This window comes from Pagrus major, chromosome 6 (assembly GCF_040436345.1).
Source record: "Pagrus major chromosome 6, Pma_NU_1.0".
Classification (NCBI taxonomy): Eukaryota; Metazoa; Chordata; class Actinopteri; order Spariformes; family Sparidae; genus Pagrus; species Pagrus major.
Window position 1 is genome coordinate 21,635,520 of NC_133220.1, and position 21,147 is coordinate 21,656,666.

Consider the following 21,147-nt stretch of genomic DNA (forward strand, 5'->3'; position numbering starts at 1 on the left):
AAGGAGCATTTACACTCCATCGTATAGCCCAGCTAAGTGTACAGTAGAGGTGGGAAACCTGGGTGTTTTTTCTGATGTAAGGGTGAAAAACAGGAGTAGAGAGGTTGGTGGTAGTGTTATATGTGTGTGTGTGTGTGTGTGTGTGTGTGTGTGTGTGTGTGTGTGAACTTCTATCTTTGTGAAAGAGCCCTAAAACCTCTAAGCTCTAAAACCCACTGTACACTATCTGCTCAGCAACAGCCAACAAACAAAGTTAGCGACAAGCTGGTGAACATAGTTGGAGCATTGGGCGCCAAAAGAGCCAGATGTTTCCTCCAGGGGCTGGTGGAGACTAAAAATAGAGCAAAAAGAGAGTAAATATTGGACCTAAAATTCATCAGCAGGGCAGAAACACGGAAAATAGTATTGCTGCACATCTGCTGGATGTGTAAATAAGTAATCGTTTGAAAACAAGTTGGAAACATTAACATTTAAGGTGATAATTTGTGCATGTTGGGTTTGGAGTTTAGAAGTAGCCAAACAAATATATCAATTATTGCAGATTAAAATCGGTAGGAACATTTATTTGGGTACACCCTAAACTATTGCAGTTGTAAGACTCTCCTCTTTAATTTAAATGTCTTAGACAAAAAAATAGAAACGCAACAGTGCCACTAACTACATCTTTCAAAATGACCATAAAATGAAATCTTTTCAAAAACAGTTTAATTAAAAACTGAACATTAAAACTATCATGATCCAGGGCTGCATCAGTTAGTTGTACCTAATGAACTGGCAACTGGGCATCCTGGTTTACATGGCTGCAAGGGTTCGTTTTACAGCTATGGTTGGATCTAGTGTTGAACAGGAGAATTTACAATGGGCTGTTTCATTGATGTTGGGCAGTAAACTGGTATTTATAGACAAGCGACAGCTGTGTCACCGCGAGCTAAAAACAAACCACCCTGACTTTTTGGGTGATGTTTTTGGAGATAAACCTGTGACACTGAATCACTGGCTGACTGACAGGCTGGCGTGTTCTTAGTCTGTTTGAGATGTTAAATCCAGGTGAGGTTTAAATAAATGCATGGCTCTCAGCTGTGAATCAGCAAATGTACCCATATCTCAGTGAAATCACTGAGGATGCCAGCAGCTGTCACAGTGTCCTAACATTATTTACTGTGACTGTGAATGGAGCGGCTCCAGGATTTGTCTCCAGATTACATTATCAGAGATTGCGTCATTGCTCTGTACAAAAATTCGATACTATCGGTGATTGCTGTACCAAGAGAGTGCTTTAAAGTTTCATCCTTTATATCATCCTTCAACCTCACAACTATGATGGGAAGCCAAAGGTTGTGTACAGGCCAGAACTTATCACAAAGTATTATAATCATCATCATATTATAATACAAGTCTAAAAGGTGATTAAGATGGTTGAGATCAGGGTTTTCCACTGGTCAACTGGTTAATTAAGATATCCAAAGTTGGTTCTAAATTCAAGGGGTCAGAGTTAGGTTTTGGTTCTAGTCCTCACAAAGATAGAAGTTCATGTGTATGTCTTTATCTGTTTGTTTTGTGGTATTTGTTTGCGGGTAGCTGGTAGAAATCATCGACACTTGTTTCCTTAAGCACTGAAGAAACTGACGGCCAAAGCAGCCAAATCTCATCATGCCCTGTGGTCCAGAACTACAGTCATTTGACACAGCTGAGTCTGCCAGGACGGTGGACATCCTACTCGTCTATGAACGTGATCCCTTCAATCCTGCAGAACATGCATACAAAATTGGAGTTAATACAGCACAGAGTACAGTTTGGGTGTTTGCAATTAAAAGTTGGAGTGACAATTGGAAAGCACAAAAGAAGCGAGCGACCAGCATGTGTAGAGTGAATATTTTCAGGTGACAGGGGTGAGGAAAAAGAGGGTTGTGGCCTTGCCTTCTTAGCAGCCACAGGACGAGTGTCCTTTTGATTGGAGTTGAGGGATTTCCACACAGTGGTTTTAGACATTTCATCAGATATATTTATATCAGAGGGGTCACACCTAAGGAGCAGCGAGAGGAAATGGAGGATGAGAGCAGAAAGGTAAAAGGGATAAGGTGGAGGGTTATTTGAGGAGGTCCCAGCATGTTAGATTCACAGGGTGCACTTAAAATAGGCCACCACACGCAAACAAGACAAGCATACATACAGATAAACAGGAAGTTGAAAAGTTTATCTCATAATCTTACCACTCAGATCATCTGATGCCCATCCTGTCCTTTTTACGTGTATGTGTACTCACCTGGGGTCATGTGCTTTCGGGGTCTGAACAGGCTTGCTGCTCTCCATGGGAATCTGAACACTATCTTCCTTATCTCCACCGAGCATAACCTCTGACTCCTAAAAGACACGCACAGAGTCCCCGCAGTCAGTATGTGCATGTATGTTTATTTTTATCTGTACATTTCGTGATTCCATCTACACTACCTCTTCTATTTTTTTGGAGGCATCATCAAGATTTTTCTTCTTCCATTCAGGCATTAAGTCATCCAGGTAACTTAGCTCTCTCTTAGAGAAGCACAAGTCCAGCAGCTTGCGGACAAAAACCAGAGCCAGCACCTGCAGGCACAGGAGGACATTTTTTTTGTATTATTTAAAAGCAAGAAGAGGAAGAAGAGGCAAGAAGAGGCTGATGAAGAGAGAAAGAGGATGTTGTTGATGGTCAACTCACCATCATAGGGAAGACGATAGCGGCGGGCGACGTCTTGATAACCCAGAGCAGCACCAGACAGGTGAGCTGGGTGACAGTGAACAGGTGCACCTTCCTCAAGGGGACGTGGCGCAGGTAGATGAAGTCCGGCTGGTGCTTCGCTGGCATGCCGAACAACTTCAGACGGTCAAAGAACTGAGACAATGATGAAGAGGAAGGCAAGTGGTCGGGAAGTTAGAGAGTAATGAGAGAAATAAATTAATGATGGAGGTGCAGATGGTAAATATGGCAAGAGAAAGGAAGTGATTATGAATGACAAATTTAATTAGATTGTTCTGTCAGGCCTCACTGAATTGCAACAGTATTAATTAGATCAGGAGAGGGCATAACAGGGAAAGGCCATTTAATTAGTGGCTGGGATGAGGGGGCAAGAGAGCAACTTTAATATTTTTGTGTTTGAATGACTCCAGCTGATGTAATAAGTGCTAATATAGAAAAGGGTGGAATCATATCGTTCAAATGTCAATGTGAATAAGCATCTTGCAAACTAAGTTTTGGGCGGTAGAAAAATCATTGTCCCATTGACAGGCAGGGGGCACCAAAGTCAGAGATTTTTCGAATTGTACACATGATGCAGGATAATATCAGCACATCAGCAATATGTGCCGATAAAGGCTCTAAAATGAATTATTGGCATTGGCCAGAAATTTCTGTGATATGATGGTGTTTTAATGTACATACGACTCGACTGCTGACCAAGTAGTTTTCTTATTTTACCCACTCAGTGTGTAGATTTTGAGAAACATTGTGTGTCTGTATCTTCCAGTGGGCCATCACAATTAGGCAAAATAGGCATAATGTTAATTCCAGTATAGGAGAGACTTGATGTTCTCTGCAATTTGGTGAATAAAATATCTGCATATATATCTCCATCAGCAAATCGGCAAATTGGATTGAGTTGGAAAATATCAGCACATATTGGCTATCAGCGAAAATCCCTCATCTTCATCATCTAAAGCTGTTGGGTCACATGTATACAGTATAAGTCAGATTGTACATTACCTGGATGCCTTTTAATGAAGAGACTCCCATGTAAAGGAAAACACCATACAACACCGGCATAGGAATGAACTGGGAAAAAAAACAACATACATGAGTTAACTTTTTGCATTCTCACTATTTCGTGCTCTCACTCCGCTGACTAAATGTCCCAGCCAGAGGGGGGCAGCATCGCACAGCCTGTCTGACTAACCTGCAGGGCTCCAGTCATGAATACAGAGCAGCCCATGAGCAGGAAGATGACCAGGCCAGTGAACCTCTGCTCTCTGATGCCCAGGAAGCGAGGCTGCTCTCCTGGAGCCGAGCTCTCCGACTCCAGCTTAAGGCTGTTGACGTGAGAGATGGACAGGACCGTGGCTGCTACGAACCAGGGCAAGCCCATGATGGAGCACACTGCCAGCATCACCCCGACCATCAGAAGGTCCAGATGGTACCCACAGCCCTTCTGCATACCAGAGAGAAAGACAGGTAGGTATTACTTGGGCTCCGTTCTTCAGCTGGAAACAGAGAGATGTGGGTTGGTTCATACGGCAGCAGCATGATCTGAATGTTTAGATTTCTTCTTACCAGCAGTTTGTGCTCTTTGCGGTTGATGATGACGGCAGTTATCTGCTGGTCCATGAAGATGAGGATGGTGCAGAGAAGAGCAGGAATAGAAGCAGCCAGGACTGTCCACCATGGGTTGCGTCCTATTGGATTGATCAACCAACCTCTGTCATCTCTGGTAGGCTGAAGGGTCCCATTAAAGAGGAATGAGGCCATGAATCAACCATAACCATGTAGAAATGTATATCAATGTCCTAGTTATTATCATCATTTCCTCTATACCTGGAATTTGCTGGGGACCTTTAACTTCTGCGAGGGCACTCCAATGACATAGTCGAGCAGAACCATGACGGCGATGGTGAGGAACACTGCAAAGTCGCTGATCATGGACCGCACCTGGGCACAGGAGAAAACAACACTCAAAGTAATCAGTGGTTACTTATGTGGCGTGTCTGGTAGCTTAGTGAGCAGTCATATTGGTTGATTACCTTGGTGGGGAAATAACGACTGGTCTTGAATTGTTTGAGGAAGGCGGACATGAAGAAGGTTGAGAAGAACAAGATGGTGGACCAGAAGAGAACGTCTGGGGTGTACGGCCCGTGGTGACCACATGCCGACCCAACAAATTGTCCCTGCAGATTCAGGCACTCCTGTAGATTTCATGTAGATTCATGGAGGTTGTATTAGGACAAAACAGCCTCAAGACAACAATAAACTTAAGACCGTCTTATCTAAATCAACTGACAGACAAACAAGAGTCTACAAGACAACAAGACAAGACTTTGGTGTGCTCAGTTATACACGCAGCGGTGAAAGGTTAATGCATTGTCTGTTTGCGAAGGTCCTTAAGAAAGGTATGTTGCTCAAGGGAAGGTGATGGGGTTAGTTGAATGTTAACAAAAGTAAACACTTGTTTCCACATAGGTGTGTTACCTTGACAGTAAGGTTGGTCCAGGGTACAGCAGAGGCTGTGATGTTTCTCTCACTCCACATCTCTATGGTTTTATTACTGGGATTATCAGGTTCTGCACACCTACAGCTGCAGAGAGAGAGAGAGACACAGACAGACAGACAGAGTGTGGTTGTCAGTGGTTGACTAAAAAGGACAGGCTTGCGTGCTTTTATCAGTAAAATTAGGCTCGACATGAACTGCATGCAGGGATGTGATGGAGGCTTTTAGATGAGAGCAGGAAGGAAGAGACAACGAGGAGTCACACAGTGAGGAGATGCTTACACAGAGAGAATGACAGCTACACAGAATTTTCTCACAGAAAAATGAGAAATTGAACATGCAGGTGAAGGTGTAAGGAAACCAGCAGAGACATTTTTGTACATACTACGCCAGCGTTAGTTTGTCAAGATCGCTGTGTGCATTGAAGGGATAGACTTCTCCCAGGTGGAAGAGCTTCTCCAGAGCCTCGTAGATGAAGATGAGGCAGATGAGGGCGGCAAAGGCCTCCTCTGTGAACCGAGTGATGTAGCACACCAGAGAGCTGGCATCTGTGGCAACCAGTATCAAACACAGCAGGGCCGTCCACAGGCCGATGCAAGTCCTCAGCGACAGATAGGACAGGTCGTAGTCCCTGATGTGACAGGACAGGAGAAGAGGAGAGGGAATATGTAATCAGCTTGATAAAACAAATGTCAGGGCAGTGATGATAAATATGTCACAGATACCCCCTTTTCCACCAGAGACAATTTGGTGGAAAAGGGGCTAGAGAGGTTGTTTGAATACGTACTTGCAGAACTTGAATAGGATTTTCTCAAAAACCAGCACAGGACCTGTGCTGCCAAGAATGGTCAGAGGCTGACCAGCAAATATAGAGTAGGCTACTCCAGTCATAGACGCACCCAGTAAGGACTCTATGGCGCTCTGGAGCACATGGTAGAAATACAGAGAGGTACAGTACATTATTCACTAACATGCTGTATTCATAATATTCTAATCACAGTGAAGTGTGTGCGTACGGTGTTTGCTTCTGTTTGAGTGTGTGTCTGAGTGCGCTCTTACAATGCGTCCCTCTGTCGCCTCCCCAAGCAGTCCTCCAAAGGTGATGACAGGAGACATGCAGGCACAGTACAGGAAGAGGAAGGAGGCCACGCACTGGAGGCTCATGCCATCCTTAAAGTCACTCAGATAGAACGGAGCTTTCCTCTTGATGTCCAGTATCAGACCACCAAACAACCTGATCACAGCACGCACCAAAAGAAGAGATGTGAGGAAAAAGTCAGTCTAGTATGCAAAGTCAGTTCCATTGTTAAAGGAATATGAAATATGCATATTCTCATAGTATTGATATGATATAACTGGAGGGGAAATGGAAAAATCAAGGATGTCAGTGTTGATTTTGACCAATGAAAATTGGTTGGAGGTGGAGCAGGTGTGCAAAACTTTGCAAAAATCGAACAAGGTGTGAGAGTTTTTCATCGCCTAGCCTGATCAGACAACCTGATGTTCGCTCCAATTAGGAAGCACTGTCTTCTGCCTTTAGTTATATAGGTAGCAAACAGAAAAATTGTAGCAATCTTCTCATATATCCAAATCTCAACAAGATAGCTGCAACTGTTTCCTTACGGGGAAACCGATTAACAACTAATCCTTTTCAATAAGTAGACCAATCCAACATTTAAGAGATGATAAACAAAACGTACAAATATAATTTCATGTTAGCTCTGTAAAAAACAACTAAACAAGCGCACAGAAAAATCAAAACAAATAAAAACGTTTTTTAGGATCTCTGTAGTGAATTTCAGCTCTTCTAATGTGCATCATGGTGGCATTTTAAAGACTACTCCTGCACTAAGTGGATAATCAAAGGCCCTACACAGCCACAGTCCTCCCACACAGGTGTTCTCACTCACATCTCCCTTACTTGTCCTTCTGCCTCTGTTATTGATAAATTGAGTCTGGTGACCTTTCCAGTATAGCTCCACTTGTGCAGAGGTATCATCAGCCAGACTAACAAAACACATATGTGGATGTGTACGGCTATTACAGATTCATTTATCGGCATGCTGATCTTTCACTATCTTCACTGGTTAGGTTTAACCGTGTTTCACATCCAACTTCACCCAAAACCACTGATGGATGTTGTCAGAAGCGTGCTCTCCTGCACCTTTAACCGCACCCATCAGTGATGTCACAGTATCCTGGAGTACACTTCTACATCACTGGATTTCAGCAAGAAGCAAGATTTTCAGAGGATTCTCACTGACTTTTTAAGAAATAAAGTGAAGAATGTTTTGGTGCATGTTTGTCTTTCACGCTGTCACACTTGGCCACTGTGACTGTCACTTGTATGCGACAAACATGCTTGAGAGTGTTAAACTCGCCCCAGGCTTCCACACATCAATTCAGAAAACATAACAAGTTCTGTTTTTCTGACAGCTTGTCCTGATATTCACTGCTTGTTGGGTTTAACATCTTTCTTTTTGACATCTGAATTGGGCGTCTCTATTTATGTATTACAGCACACGTTACTGAAGCAACAAGCCTGTGTAAGACAGCTCACCTTCCAGTTCTCTGCAGCTCTGGCCCGTGGTGCTCAGCATGTAGCTCTTCCTCTACCTGGCAGGTTGTGCCATTAGGGACTCCGGGCATCTTCCTCTTCTCCTGCAGGCATCCAATAACAGTCCAGGAACAGACAATAATCAAGAAAATATCAGTCCACTTTACAGCCACTGGTGCTTGTTGCAGCTAAAATTCACGACTGAAACATAAAATCTCTGTGTCATTGTGGCTGCGTACCTGAGATGGGACATTCTTTGGGGGCTCGATGCGGATGGAGGGGTCCCACTCTCCCGGTGGTAGGACCGTCACCTGGTCCAGGAACTCATCTATTCCAGCCAGCAGGTCACTTCTGTCCTTTGCCTTATAAGCTACATCGTGGAAGATCTGGTCCAGAGAAGAACAGAGGGCACTTAGTGGCCTGCCTTTGCAAGACAGATGTTGGAATTTGATTTATTCTGTGATGGCTTCCGAAGCTAGATTTTAATTGACGGAGCGTTCTTACTTCATCTGTCATGATGGTTGCCATGGAGCGTCCAATTTCGTGGTATTGTTGAGCCTTTCCATCTGGGCCCAGGAGAATGAAGAGGAACCTGATATTTGTCAGCAGATGAGTTAGAGTAGTGTTACTCCTTCCTGGATTATTGAATTTACATAATTCGATTTTACATTAAAACCATTGTTTATGTATCTGCAAACAGCAGTGGACGTCTACCTGGTAGGTATGGGAACCTCAGTGAGTCCAGTGAGCAGCACAGCTGGGGAGAGGCGGACAAAGGCCACGATGGGCCTCTCCAGGAAGTCCAGTTCGCCCACCAGTACATTAGAGGCTTCTGCACCCTCTGGGATCTTCTTCATGAAATGCATGTCCACCTGGTGAAACAAGGAAGAAGTTAATATAAGAATACAAAAAAGAAAACTGTATCCCCTACAACCTGTAGCTTTATTACCAACAGTGCAAAAATACATGTTTTCTCTTAAAGATCTCTCCAGGAATATTACACTTTACTATAGAAGCCCATTTTTGCCAATATAATTGAGTTGGAATTTAAAAATAATGACACAGTTTCCAAAATAATGAGAAAATGTCTCACATGCACCAAGAGAAAGCTTAGCAGATCCAAATGAATACCCTCACAGGGTCTGGATTCGTAATCCACGTCTAAATGAGACCTCATGGTATCCATTTGGATCTGTTAAGTTTTGTCTCACCCACTTGCTTCTGATGCTTTTGCTCAAATGTGAAAACAACACAAAGGCCTATGCATATTTTGAGAATGTTTCTGATTATATATTTATAAATGTATTCTGATTCTGAGATAATAAGATAATAAGTCTTTATTTCAAGAAAGTGACTCCTTATAATGACCTTCACATTGGCAGAAATGGGCTTCCATACTGTAAAGGCATGCACTCAAAATCCCAGGTGGAAATTAATGTCTTAATGGAAGCTTTTATCTCCGTCCTACGTGGCTGTACTTTACAGTCCTGCAGTGATGCACTTTGATCTAATGCAGTTCTCCTGCTGTTTCCTAGGGGGCACTACGTGACCTAGTTGATGATGTTGACAGCACATTGAACACTGATTACAGTTCATGGGTAGAGCTGACAGAATAGATCTCACCCTGTTGTCAGATGTGTCAGTTATATCTACTCTCATAGCCACATTCTGCTGTGTCCTTTACAGCATCTATTCATATATGTAAACAGTGTGCACTGAGACACTGCACAGATTTATGAGAAAAAAGCTTGTTTGTGTACTTTGCTGAGGTCCACCTGGGTGCTGTCCTGTCCACCACCATTCTTAGCTGGGTCTGTAGCTGGCGGAGGCTGGGGAGATGTGGCTGACCCTGGAGAGAGAGAGAGACTCAGAGTCAGTACATATATTTGTTGGCCTGCCAAAGTGCAAGGCTGCCAATATATCACCCGTTTGCTCAGGAATGGCGAAATGGTTTTTGGCATTCAGTGACACTGTTTAGAGATGTGTCTGTGTGTCTGTCTATTACTTTGTTTTGCTGCTTTTAGTCTCTTCTTGTCTACTTTTGCTCTAACTTTTCTCCATCCATCATTCTAAAAAGTAAATCTTATGTAATCTTATATTAAACATATCTCTGACTAAAGACATTCAAATTCAACTCATATTAATAAACATTTTACACTGATTTTGTAGCCAGATGTACAAACGTAATTATAGTTTGAATCCCACCTGTCAGATGGGGCTCTGACTGTTTGCGGGTTCCCTCAGCGATGGAGCGCACGATGGGGATCAGGTTCTTCTTCTTCTCGTTCTGGTGGTGATGCCTCTTGAGCAGAGCCTCTCGCACCTTCACTCTCACGCTGTCGTCCAGCTCGTTGGACGCCTCCTGGTGGTCCAGAACCATGTCTGCAGCACACGAACAAAGAAAGACACACGCTTGTGTTACTGAAATCAGACTTTTTCAGATTAATGGAAACAGACAGCTTTTATTAGTAGAGTACGTATGTGTTTATGCTACTATGACCAGAAATTGTATTCATTTATACTCACTGAGCCCTATGCACAAAAAAGAGGGCCCTCCTTGGGCTAATTGCTGTCGTTAAAAAGTTGTAATCTTCTCTGACATCAGTCAATATCTAAAGGCACAGTGCTGAATAGAAAGTGTGTGTTACAGGGGGAAGGTCAATAAGTGTCCAACACATGTGGTCATGTGGGACTGCAGAGAATAATCAGCAGCCCTCCACCTCTCTCTCTCTCTCTTAGTCCTTTCTTTTTCAGACCAACTTGCTGAGTCAGCACTGGATCCCTCCTTCCTTCTTTCCTTTTCTCCTCCACACTCAATCAAACTACACAACACACATACTCTCTCTCTCACACACACACACACACACACACACACACACACACTGCGGCGCCTGCATTCATTCCCAGCACACTTCAAGGCCAGCGCTAATGTGTCGAGCTCAGCGTCAGTATAATCAGCCATGTTAATAAGGACAGTGACGAGAGAACATCACAAAGGAGTCTGAAATTAGATCAAAACTCAGAAACGGCACATCTAATGTAGCTTCCACTCACACTTCACAGACTTATGATGGATCACGTTCCTTCTAATGTGAGACTGCAGCAACAGCTCTGCCTTCTCCAGTGTATCACTTGACAGATGTCCATCAGTTAGGAAAACAAAATACTTCCAGTCATAGACCTAGAGTTAATTAACAGTTACTGGTACTTTTAATTAAGCCAGCTACACTTTAAAAGAATTTTAGAGTTGTTAGTCAAATGTCAGACTTTTTAAAATCAGACTCTGGTGTCATACGAGTATGTTACTAAAAGTTTCATCATTGATTTTTCCAATACACATATAAATTGAATTATTTCGACACCCGAGTGGTGTGTTGAGCAAAGAGAATGACCTTAAACCTCATCATCTGTGCAATGTTTGATTTTCCATATTGCTATTTCCTATTATTTTGACATTTTCAGGTCAATTCTAAATGCATTAGACTCTGGAAATCCATCCTACAGTTACTTGGGTCTGCAGATGATAATAATTGTGCTTCAACATTGGTCTCAGTTGGCCACACTTCCAAAATAATCAAGTGAATAAATAAAGAGTCTCCATCTCTTCTACCATCTTGGCTGCTGTTTGGAGTCCAGGTGCTGCTGGCAGGAGTCATATGGAGAAGAGAGGGAAGAAGAGGAGGAATGATTGGAGGAAACAAGGCTGTAAACCTGTCACAATCTGACCATGAGGATGCCTGACTGATGGTGAGCCTTGAACCATGTGATCTTTGTGTGTGTGTGTGTGTGTGTGTGTGATCGACAGGAACGTGAAACATAATTTGAAAACAATTCTTTTGCATTTATGTAAATCTGTTTAATAACCAAACTGCCGTCGACTGTAGTGAGGAGTACTGAACCACCGTGTGTTCATTTGTGTGTGATTGTTTGCATTCGTATATAAATCATTTACCTGCCCGTCGGATTTAAAACCGTTGTCATTCATTCACTCAGTCAGGGTCACGCTTATCCAGTCATGTGCTCCCATGCAAATGAAAGGTGCAGAGTTAATTGCACACTTGGATGCAAATGACTTTGAAGCATGGCAGCAGCTTTATCTAATTCTGGATTTTAATGCAAATCAGGTTCGGCAGGAGTTCAGCGGCACTATTCCGGTCAAACACAACCAACGAGCAGCCACACTGAGCCTTTAGTTTTGTGCTTGATTATGTTGACATCACAAGAGAGCCATGTAAAGTCGGTTTAGACTATTCTATGACCGACAACTTCTGTCTGTGTCTGAGTCTGTGTCTCTGTGTGTTTGTTTCTGCATCCAGATAGACGATGACTCTCCCCTCAGGCCTCCACTGTATGTGTGTCTCCTCTCTAAGGGAGATAAACGGATTTGTAGCACACATCCAGTGAGCATCTCAGCTGAGATATAGAGCCTATTTTATATCAACAAAGTTCAAATTGACTCAAGGACATGGGCAGGAAGTGACTGAAGAGAGTGGGACAGAGAAAGACAGGAAAATAACCTGTGAAATCATATATCCATTTAAAGAAGCGACACCAGTCACTGATGATTTCAAAACTGCTCTCTTGCAACATCCTTATAAAAAATGCCTTTTTCTCTCAGAATAGATCACACTCTGCTACTGAGATATTAATATGCGCAAGTTTGAAGAATTCTCACCAGCAATCTCTTCGATGCAGTCAGCGTGCATGTCGAGTAACACGCTGCCATTGATGAGGCAACTGCGGAGCTCAAACAGGCTGTGGAGGGAGAGAGTGGCGACGTAGGGCTTGCTCCACCTCTCTCCGCCGTCCTCCACGTCTTCCTCAAACTTCAGCCACCTGCGAGGTGAAGACGAGGTGAATTGATGACTTGGTTTTTAAGTAGGAGTAGATGTGAGGTACAGTAATATGACTTTTATCATTTCACTTTAGCAAATGTATTACAACTTAAAGGTGCAATATGTAAGAATTTTAGTGAAAACATTAAAAAAAAATAGCTGAAATTATCAACAGAATAGGAAGACATGACAGTTTTGTTGTTATGTGTGTCTATGTTTTGTGTTGCAGGGATATTTATTGAAGTAAATATGTTAACAAGCTAGATCCTGGACAGTTTGTACCTCCAGAGGTGATAGTCCATAGTAACCAACAGTAAGTGCTGTAGTGGTGAATCGTTAGCTTGTTTGCACAATTAAAGGCTGTAAATCAATGTAATGTAATCAGTGTGCTTCACTCCCTTTTTTCCTTTGAACATTGTGGTTGACATATTTCCTCAGAGATTGTTCTGACAAATATATCAGCCACACAGTATGAAGGAAAGGTCTGACATTAGCATGTGAAACTAAGATTTGGCCTTTGACCTGCTTTTTGTCACTCTTCCCTGTGGAGCTGTGAGCAAACCGACCACAAAATGATCCACTAAGCTTTAAATGCAACTACCACTTGTACACTGGTCCCTCTCAGTAACAGTGCAGCTGTAGAGCTGCCGGCTTGTGACTAGCTTTACTGCCTAGCATTGTTGCCAACTGCTCCCAGAGGAGATCCTGACCTGGCTGTTTCCTTCCACTCAGCATCCTTGCCATCCCTCACACAGATCTCATCCAGCTCAGTGAACAGCTCGTGGGCCACATGTTCTGCATCCTCCTCTGTGCCCAGAATGAACTGGACCCGCTGGGACGGCGTGTCTGATGAAGTGAGAGGATGTGAGGGAGGAACGAGGGGTGAACTCTGGTTCTCAGAAACAAACACAACACTTCTTACTTTGTCAGTACATGCCTTTAAATGATAACTGGGTCCACACACATTTAGACAAACCTACTAAAGCACACACATGCAACATGCTGATTAGTTCCTGTTCTTTGGTGACTAATTACTGTGCTGGTCAATTTTAGCCTGGAGTGCTCCGTGTGTGTGTAGTGACCAAAGTATTGACTTTGTTTCACAGCCATCATCTCCTCTGCAGGAGGTGGACGTGCAAGTGTGCATGCATGTTCTACACTGAGCCATTGTGTATTTTCTTTGCTCTCTCTGACAGTTAAGTGTTTGGATGAGCCTTGAAAAACGCTGGATTTGAAAAAGTTAAAGACACTGTAGCCTAAGAAGAGGTTTTGTGTGCGTTACCATGACTGGAGGTGGTCGTCTCAGTTTCCTCGCTCTGTTGCGTTGCGAGGCTTCCTGCCCTTCTGTCTCTCTTGCGGTGCCGGGAGCCGTGGGGCTTGTGGTGACGATGGCTCTGCCTGGGCATCCGAACCCCCACAAACAGAGTCCTGTGGCCTGTGAGAGACGCAAGTTATATAGCTTTCAGACAGAAACAGTGTCATTATTTACAACGGAATAAAGATGCCAACATGTTGCTTTAATATCATCACTATTACCTGTTTTTCTAACAAAAAATAATTGAACAGAGAACATTTGGTGATGTAAAAGATTTTGAAGAGTTCAGTGATTGCACCTTCAATAAACAGAGGATAATTTAAATGTAATAATGAATGAGGCTCTGAGTTGTCGGCAGCCTTGTTGAACTGTGTATATTTGAATATACTGAAAGAAGGAGAAGATCTAGTTTCAAGTTACTTCTATTTCAAGTTATCTGACAAAGGTTTCAACTCGAATGTCATTCCTGTCATTGAATACTTTTTTCTTTTTGGCCTTGAGAGTGCTGTGGGCTGCACCTTTAGAAAGTACAAACAAATGTTGCACACTGTGGCTCCATAAGCATTTTCCTTAATGATGTTTCGGCCCTGAGGCCTTCTTCAAGATCAGCAACCTTGAGCGGCACCTTTACCAAATGTTTTCATCACAGGCTTTTCTTTCAGTTTCTTGGCAACTTACAAGAACAAAACAGGCATAAAGCACTATTACCTTTTACATTTTGTTCCTTTTAAATTGTGTCTGTGCTTAGTCTACAGTAGTGAAGTAGTCTATACAGTTGTTTTTTTTGTCACAGTCCTGTCCTTTTGTTCATTATATGTGTGTTTTGGATGTTCTCTAGCTCTTTATGGTGTCCTAACCAGTCTGCTTTCCCTCCATACCTGTGCTACCTTCATTAGCTCTTCCCTGTTTGTAGTGTTTTTCCATTCATTTCCCTCACCTGTGTTTCTCCGCCACTCTCCACCTGCACCTCATCCCCTTGTTAGTTTAATTGTATTTAAGTCCAGCCTTTTGTTCAGTCTTTGTTGAGTCATTTGCTGAGTTTCCATGATCCTGCTGTTGATTATCATTGAGCCTTTTCTTTGTGTTTCCCTGATGTTTCTTTGTGTTTGCCTGTTCCTTTTGTTGCCGTGACCAATAATAAAACTTAATCTATTGCTCTCCCTGCCTGCTGTCTGGTGCAGTCGTATCCACCTTCTCTACTTCACAGTGCGACAGTTAATTTGGCAGTTTGGTTGTTTGTTTGTTTTTATGTCATGTGACTACAGACAGCATACTTTCACAAATGGGACAATCAGACTGCTTCAAAGCTGACACATTTTGTGTGTGAGCACACTGGGTATTCAGAAGGGGGTGCCTTAAAGAGACAGGAGCTAAAACAGAGTGTTTCAGACAGGGGGAATCCAGTGCTGCAACACTGGACGGTATGAGAAAACTGATGTGTTTTTTGAGCATTTGAGCAACATGTAAACCTATTCTAGTTGTAACCCAAATTAAAATTATGAACCTGTAAATGAGCATAATATGTCTCCTTTAAAATCATAATTCACTGAGGATGAAACTGACATCTTTCCGTGGTCCATGTGGAACAGCTGAAAGAGGCGGGAACTGTTCAGAGCTGGATAAGCAGCACTGTGGTCACTCAGCTCAGATGGTTAAGGTGACTGTGAGGGTGAGGGGTTGGCCCGACGCTCCACTGAGAGAATCAGGGAACAACACTAGGCTTCCTGTCTCACATTATAGTCTCAATCACTGTCATTTCTAATTATCATCAGTGGATTCAGTGCTGAATGCAACACGCTGTGATGACAAGAGACTGGATGCAGGTGACAACAACAGTAATGGAGTTTGATTTTAAGCAGAAACCTCTAAAATTAAAGAATTAAAACAGTTAAATTGATCAGAAATAATTAAAGTGTTGTTCAAAGAAAAACACTGAGCTGCAGCTGAGCATTCATCTCTGAACATGTTATTATCCTTCCAGGAAAGCGACCGACACACACACACACACACACACACCTGTCTCCTCTCAGTGATGACAGATCCCCCCACAAACTTCCTCAGGTTCATTATTAATGTTCAAGGAGACAACACAACATCCCTGTGTCCTAAAAATAACTCCCACTGTAAATTGTCTGCAGAGCCACACACACACACACACACACGCACACAAACTATAGAAAACCTTAGTCCGTCACATTGTTTGCTCTCAAACATGTATGACACTTATGGGAGATCGTCTGCAGTCCAGTTACTTTTCTTGCTGTCAAATTAGGACGTAATACTTCTGCTCCACTAAACTTTAGCGGGAAACGCATGTACTGCACTTTTTCTTTTACTGGTGATGGAGACAATCACATTAGAAATGCAAATGTTGCATTCAAACCATCTGTTGAGCTCATAAAAATTCCATTGATGGAAAGTGTTTTTGAGTGTTAAAATGTCGAAACCAATTTTCTCTCGCTGCAAACTGCAGCTGTGAGGGTTATTGAAAGTCGGGGAAAGGAGCGCAATTTACTGTGCACATTATGTTGCCAAACCAATGGACAATTTTGTTGAAGCTGAAAATTAACAAATAATGGCGTTCTGCTGTGCAAAATGGAGAGATATCTAGGCCTGCTGAACTTTAAGAAAAGGCAACGGAGCCAAATTCATACAGAGAATGTGATTGGATGGGGTAATTCAACACTAAATTGGTTGCACAATTGTTTGAAAGCATGCTGCTCCTCAATCACTGATATAACAACAGAACCTCTGATTGGAGTGTTGACAGGTGTGCAACATGGCTGAACCAACGGAGAGCAGATCATCAGCTGCAGGGCTGGATTAAGCTGACAATAAAGAAGAACTCAAATTTGTCCCTCCAGTTTACAGTCTTTTTGTATCTATGTCACTGACATACTGTGCAATAACAATAACATTTTTTATGTTATAATATTTTGGGGCATTTTGTGCTTTTATTCTTATAGTGATGGCTGGCGATAAAGACAGGAAAGAGAGAGAGAGAATGGCGGCATGTCAGAATCGAAGCTGACCATGAGTGTTTACTCTTTCAGTTCAGCCCACCAGATTTTGCCGAGATTTAAATCACCCAATCGTGTCGTTGCTGTTAAACTTTAAAACTGTTCTCCTCTCTGCTGTTGTCTGTTGTCATTTCTGCGCAAAATCTTTGCACCACCCCATTCACCTCTAGTTCATCATATCCAGCATCCTGATCAAGCACATTTTTCTTCATCCCATCCATCAGGGGGTTTCCTTTACTACTCACAGCTTCACCTTCCCACTCAAAATATAATGGATGTCACGATGGAGATTAATCTCTTAGATTAATCTTAAAGACACATTTTTCTCATCTGAATGTGCACATGGCATAAAAATGTGATTCATTCACCCAGAATGAAGTCTCTCCTGACTGAACATTAAGTAAAAGGTTTCCCTGCTACAGGTTACTCACTTTCTAGTTCCTCCTTCTCATAGTGGATGTTGAGCACTGAGCTGGTGCCTCCCTGGTCGACCACCACCTCCTCATCTGGCCTCTGTTGAGCACACAGAAGACATGTAAATGTAAAGTTACTGTAGTGATGTTCAGTGCAGATAATATGTCTCTCTACAACGCCCGCTGTCTCTGACAGCCATATTGTTCTTGTGGAAAAGTTCAACTTTGTAGAACACCTTCAACTTTTGAATATCAGCCGGTGAAAGGAAAACTGAAAGGTCAGTAAGTCCAGAAGCATCCTGTTAAACACAAACTATACTGACACTGTAACAGAGCCACTAATTGGCCAAACTGGAAGGAGCTTTTAAACAAAGAGCATCAAATTCCAGACAGTATTTTCTCAGACCGTCTGGCACAGACACACGGAGAAGGACAGGCAGGCACGCACACAGCCATACTAACACACACACACGACAGAGGTAAACACAGTATGACTCAGTTGGAGAATGTGCTAGGCTCTACTATCCAGGGGAAATCAAATCAAATTAGCAGAGTGCTACATCCGTCAGGGGTGCTGCTGTTGGCAGGCTGCTGCAGGATGTCGTTGTGTTTTACTATCCCAGTGACAAGGCTTTCTCAGAAACGCTGTCGTTTACTCATGTGGAGCGGTGAGTGTTATCTCTGGTCATGTATCCATCCTATGATAATGTGGGCAGAGTGCTGCAGGAACCTCTGGAGTGGCTCTGTGTTGCTGCAGCTTCTTTGTTTCCAGGTCCCTCTGCAAACAGAAAATCTTTAACTTCTAACCTCTGGGAACCTCCCACATGCTGAGTGTGTACAACTGCACCAAAGTGTAAATGACTTCAGCCCACACCTTACGTGCTTTGACACAGGTGGGATAATAGACACACATCTGGATGCAGATTGCTTCGTTACCCCTGTGAACATATAACATAGCAATTGACTCAATAGCTATAACCCAAAAATAAATGCAAACGATTGGGGGGGGTAAACACACATATAAATGTAGCACTCTGCATAATAGCTGCTCCCGCCCACTCTATATGAACACATGATCTGTATGTACTGGATGTGTTTCTGTGAGTGTGTGCGGGTGGTGGAAAGCAGAATTCGCTGGTACAGAAGACTGAGATATCTGCCATTTGGCAAAATGGACGCCTACTCTTGAAAAACGATTTACGGCTCAGAGTGCTCAACTTCTCGAGAAGATGTATCCGCCTTGAAATGAAATATTTATGATGACTAAATGAATAGATACAGAGAAATGGCACAGAAGATGAGTTCGACAATGAAACTCGGGGCAGAGCTGTGTTAATTTAGTTAGTTAATCAGTTAGTTAGCTAAATTGTTTATTGTGCCTCCCTGATTTGATTTAGCATGATGTCCATATCCTGCAGAAACACTCCAGACCGTTAATCACCGGCATTTAACAATCTAATTATCTAAAATTCAAGCAGAGACAGTATGTTTGCATATAGTGAAAAATGTGTGTGTATTTCTGTGGATATCAAAAATGTATGCGGCATTCAATATGTCTCCCTTTAATGGTGCACACTGATGGCAAACACTGAAGATATAGAGTGTCTGTCATGCAGTCTTTTACTGTAATTGGTCAGTCCAGTATCCAGCGGATACAGCGAATGCGGCACAGACTGCGACTCAGGCTGCTGTGGAACGGCCACAGAGGCAAAAATAATTGCAATTTGTCTTCCTCAAGCGCTTTTGGATAGGGCTGAGAGATTTTATTAGCAGAGTGGAAATGAAAATGTCTTGGCCTGTTAGAGCAGGAGCCTCAGTAGCATAAAGATAGTTTCAAAACTATACGTTCTGTTAATGAGAGTGATCGGTCCCTTTATTAAAGCTTTCTAGGACATACCACCGAGTTTGCTCCAAAGTACCCTGTGTGTGTGACTGTGTGTTTTACTGTAAGATGTGTGTGTGTGGGGAAAGAGCGAGCAGTGATTTTTCTTAGTCCTCCTGGGGTTTAGCTGATAAAACACCACGCACAGTTTATTGACAAAAAAACCACTTCTGAATCATGCTGGTTTCCGCCTGCAGTTATGAAATGTGATAAATGGGGGTCTGTGTGTGTGTGTGTGTGTGTGAGACTGTATTTACATGCGCGCTGAAGTCCCTTAGCTGTTTCTTATCTTCCGTCTTAATCCTTTAGCCTCTCCATGCTGCAAAAAGCTGAACATCTAAGCATATTAACACAAGATTGTGATAAGAAAAACCTTATTAGCATGCATGACAGGCGGATAAATGTCTTACCTGATTATAGGCAAAAATATCAAATCCCACTCCAAAGAGCTGTCTGTTATGTTTTCATGGCGATAATATCAGCCACTTATAATTCAAACCACAGTTGAAAACAGCTTTGGGATCCCAAGACATCCACTTAATTCACAGGTGTGGGTGGCCTGGCACTGCCTTCCTGCCTCCTTTCACACCCTCTCCACCATACAAGCCCTGTGGGATTTCTTTCTCTTTCCATGACTGAGCAGTTCTTTATCCCAAGACAATTATGTACTACTAAAGAGCAAGGCCACTTAATTAGGAGGTCATGCTTGGGCCAAACAATGGATGTGACTCATGGCTTTATGACAATGTTTATGCAAGGATGGAAGTGTGGTGACACAGAAGAAAGGCTTGCGGCCATGTGTATTTACATGTAATATCAGTCTCTTGTCCCTGTTAAAGTACCCATAATCAGTGCACTTAACCAGCACCAGGTTAAGCAGAGGTGCTGATTCACTAGCAGCTACAATGGTGCTTGTACTGAAGACTGGATGGCAAGTAGAAGGGAATATAGAAATAATACAGTAAAGCACAGAACTGGCTTCTTCATCTTTGTAAATCAGAATGGCCCAGCTCCTTTTTTGCTCCGTCACTATTTTTGTCTCCATTAAAGGAAAAATCTGGTGATATTCCAGATACGTCTTATTGTCAACAAATCCCATGATGAATTGATTCTACTTATAAGAAATGCCTGTTTAGCCAAAGCCTAATACATAATATTTCAGAGCCTGACCCTCGGGAGGAATGAACCCCCGGAGTCACATCGGATTCTGCTCTGATCCGGAGCTGTTTACCAACAAGAGGAGAGCTCAGAAACTACTTTTTAAGTTTGGGATTAAAAAGTGGATTTATCTTAACTCCTTTTTATCAACCTGACTTCAGCTGCAATCCATGGAGGTGACCTCCACTGACAGATGTTTATGTACTTTAATAATGTTGGCTGCCAACTGGAGCTGGAGGGAAGGCTGCATTTTACCTCATAACGTTACAGAGAGGAGAGGGGCGACGAAGAGAGCTGGAGTCTCTGGTGATTGCTAAATTTAGTGTGGGCCGTTGCTAGCTAATGTTATCTTATGGATAATGTGCAGCAATCAGGCTGTTTGGGGCACTGCGTGAGTAATGTGAGTAGTAACCACTACTGCTGATGAATCTATCTGACAATATCGGATAATGTAAATACACAACTCAATGCAGAATTCCTACATATCATGTCTTTAACTGATGTTTATTATCCTGGACAGTTTCGATGGTTAACCACAGCTGCCATCTTGGAGCTTGTCGACCTATTGTTGTGCATTACGTATAAATATGGCTCTGGTTTCAATTTTCCAAACATTCTGACCTGAAGATCCAGTCGGACAGATCTAACATTGTGTCAGTAAAATTTTGGAAATGTTCAATAAGAACCATATAATCAGTCGTGTTCATTGGGAGCTCCGGTGAGCTCAGACAGAGACGCC

General features: G+C 42.7%; 1 protein-coding gene across 1 annotated transcript; it reads right to left on the bottom strand.

The window, feature by feature from the left end:
* Positions 1-1,738: 1,738 nt before the first annotated feature.
* slc4a8 (solute carrier family 4 member 8) lies at positions 1,739-14,041 on the bottom strand. Its single transcript, XM_073467712.1, has 23 exons — positions 13,903-14,041; positions 13,331-13,466; positions 12,461-12,621; positions 9,991-10,167; positions 9,546-9,634; positions 8,500-8,657; positions 8,290-8,377; positions 8,025-8,171; positions 7,789-7,889; positions 6,288-6,462; positions 6,016-6,149; positions 5,614-5,859; positions 5,210-5,315; positions 4,765-4,926; positions 4,559-4,672; positions 4,298-4,459; positions 3,924-4,175; positions 3,734-3,802; positions 2,693-2,866; positions 2,449-2,580; positions 2,264-2,361; positions 1,918-2,023; positions 1,739-1,744 (listed from the first exon to the last, which is right to left on the bottom strand). Exons 1-23 carry the CDS (start codon positions 14,024-14,026, stop codon positions 1,739-1,741), a joined length of 3,117 nt encoding a protein of 1,038 aa, XP_073323813.1. The 5' UTR covers positions 14,027-14,041.
* Positions 14,042-21,147: the final 7,106 nt, after the last annotated feature.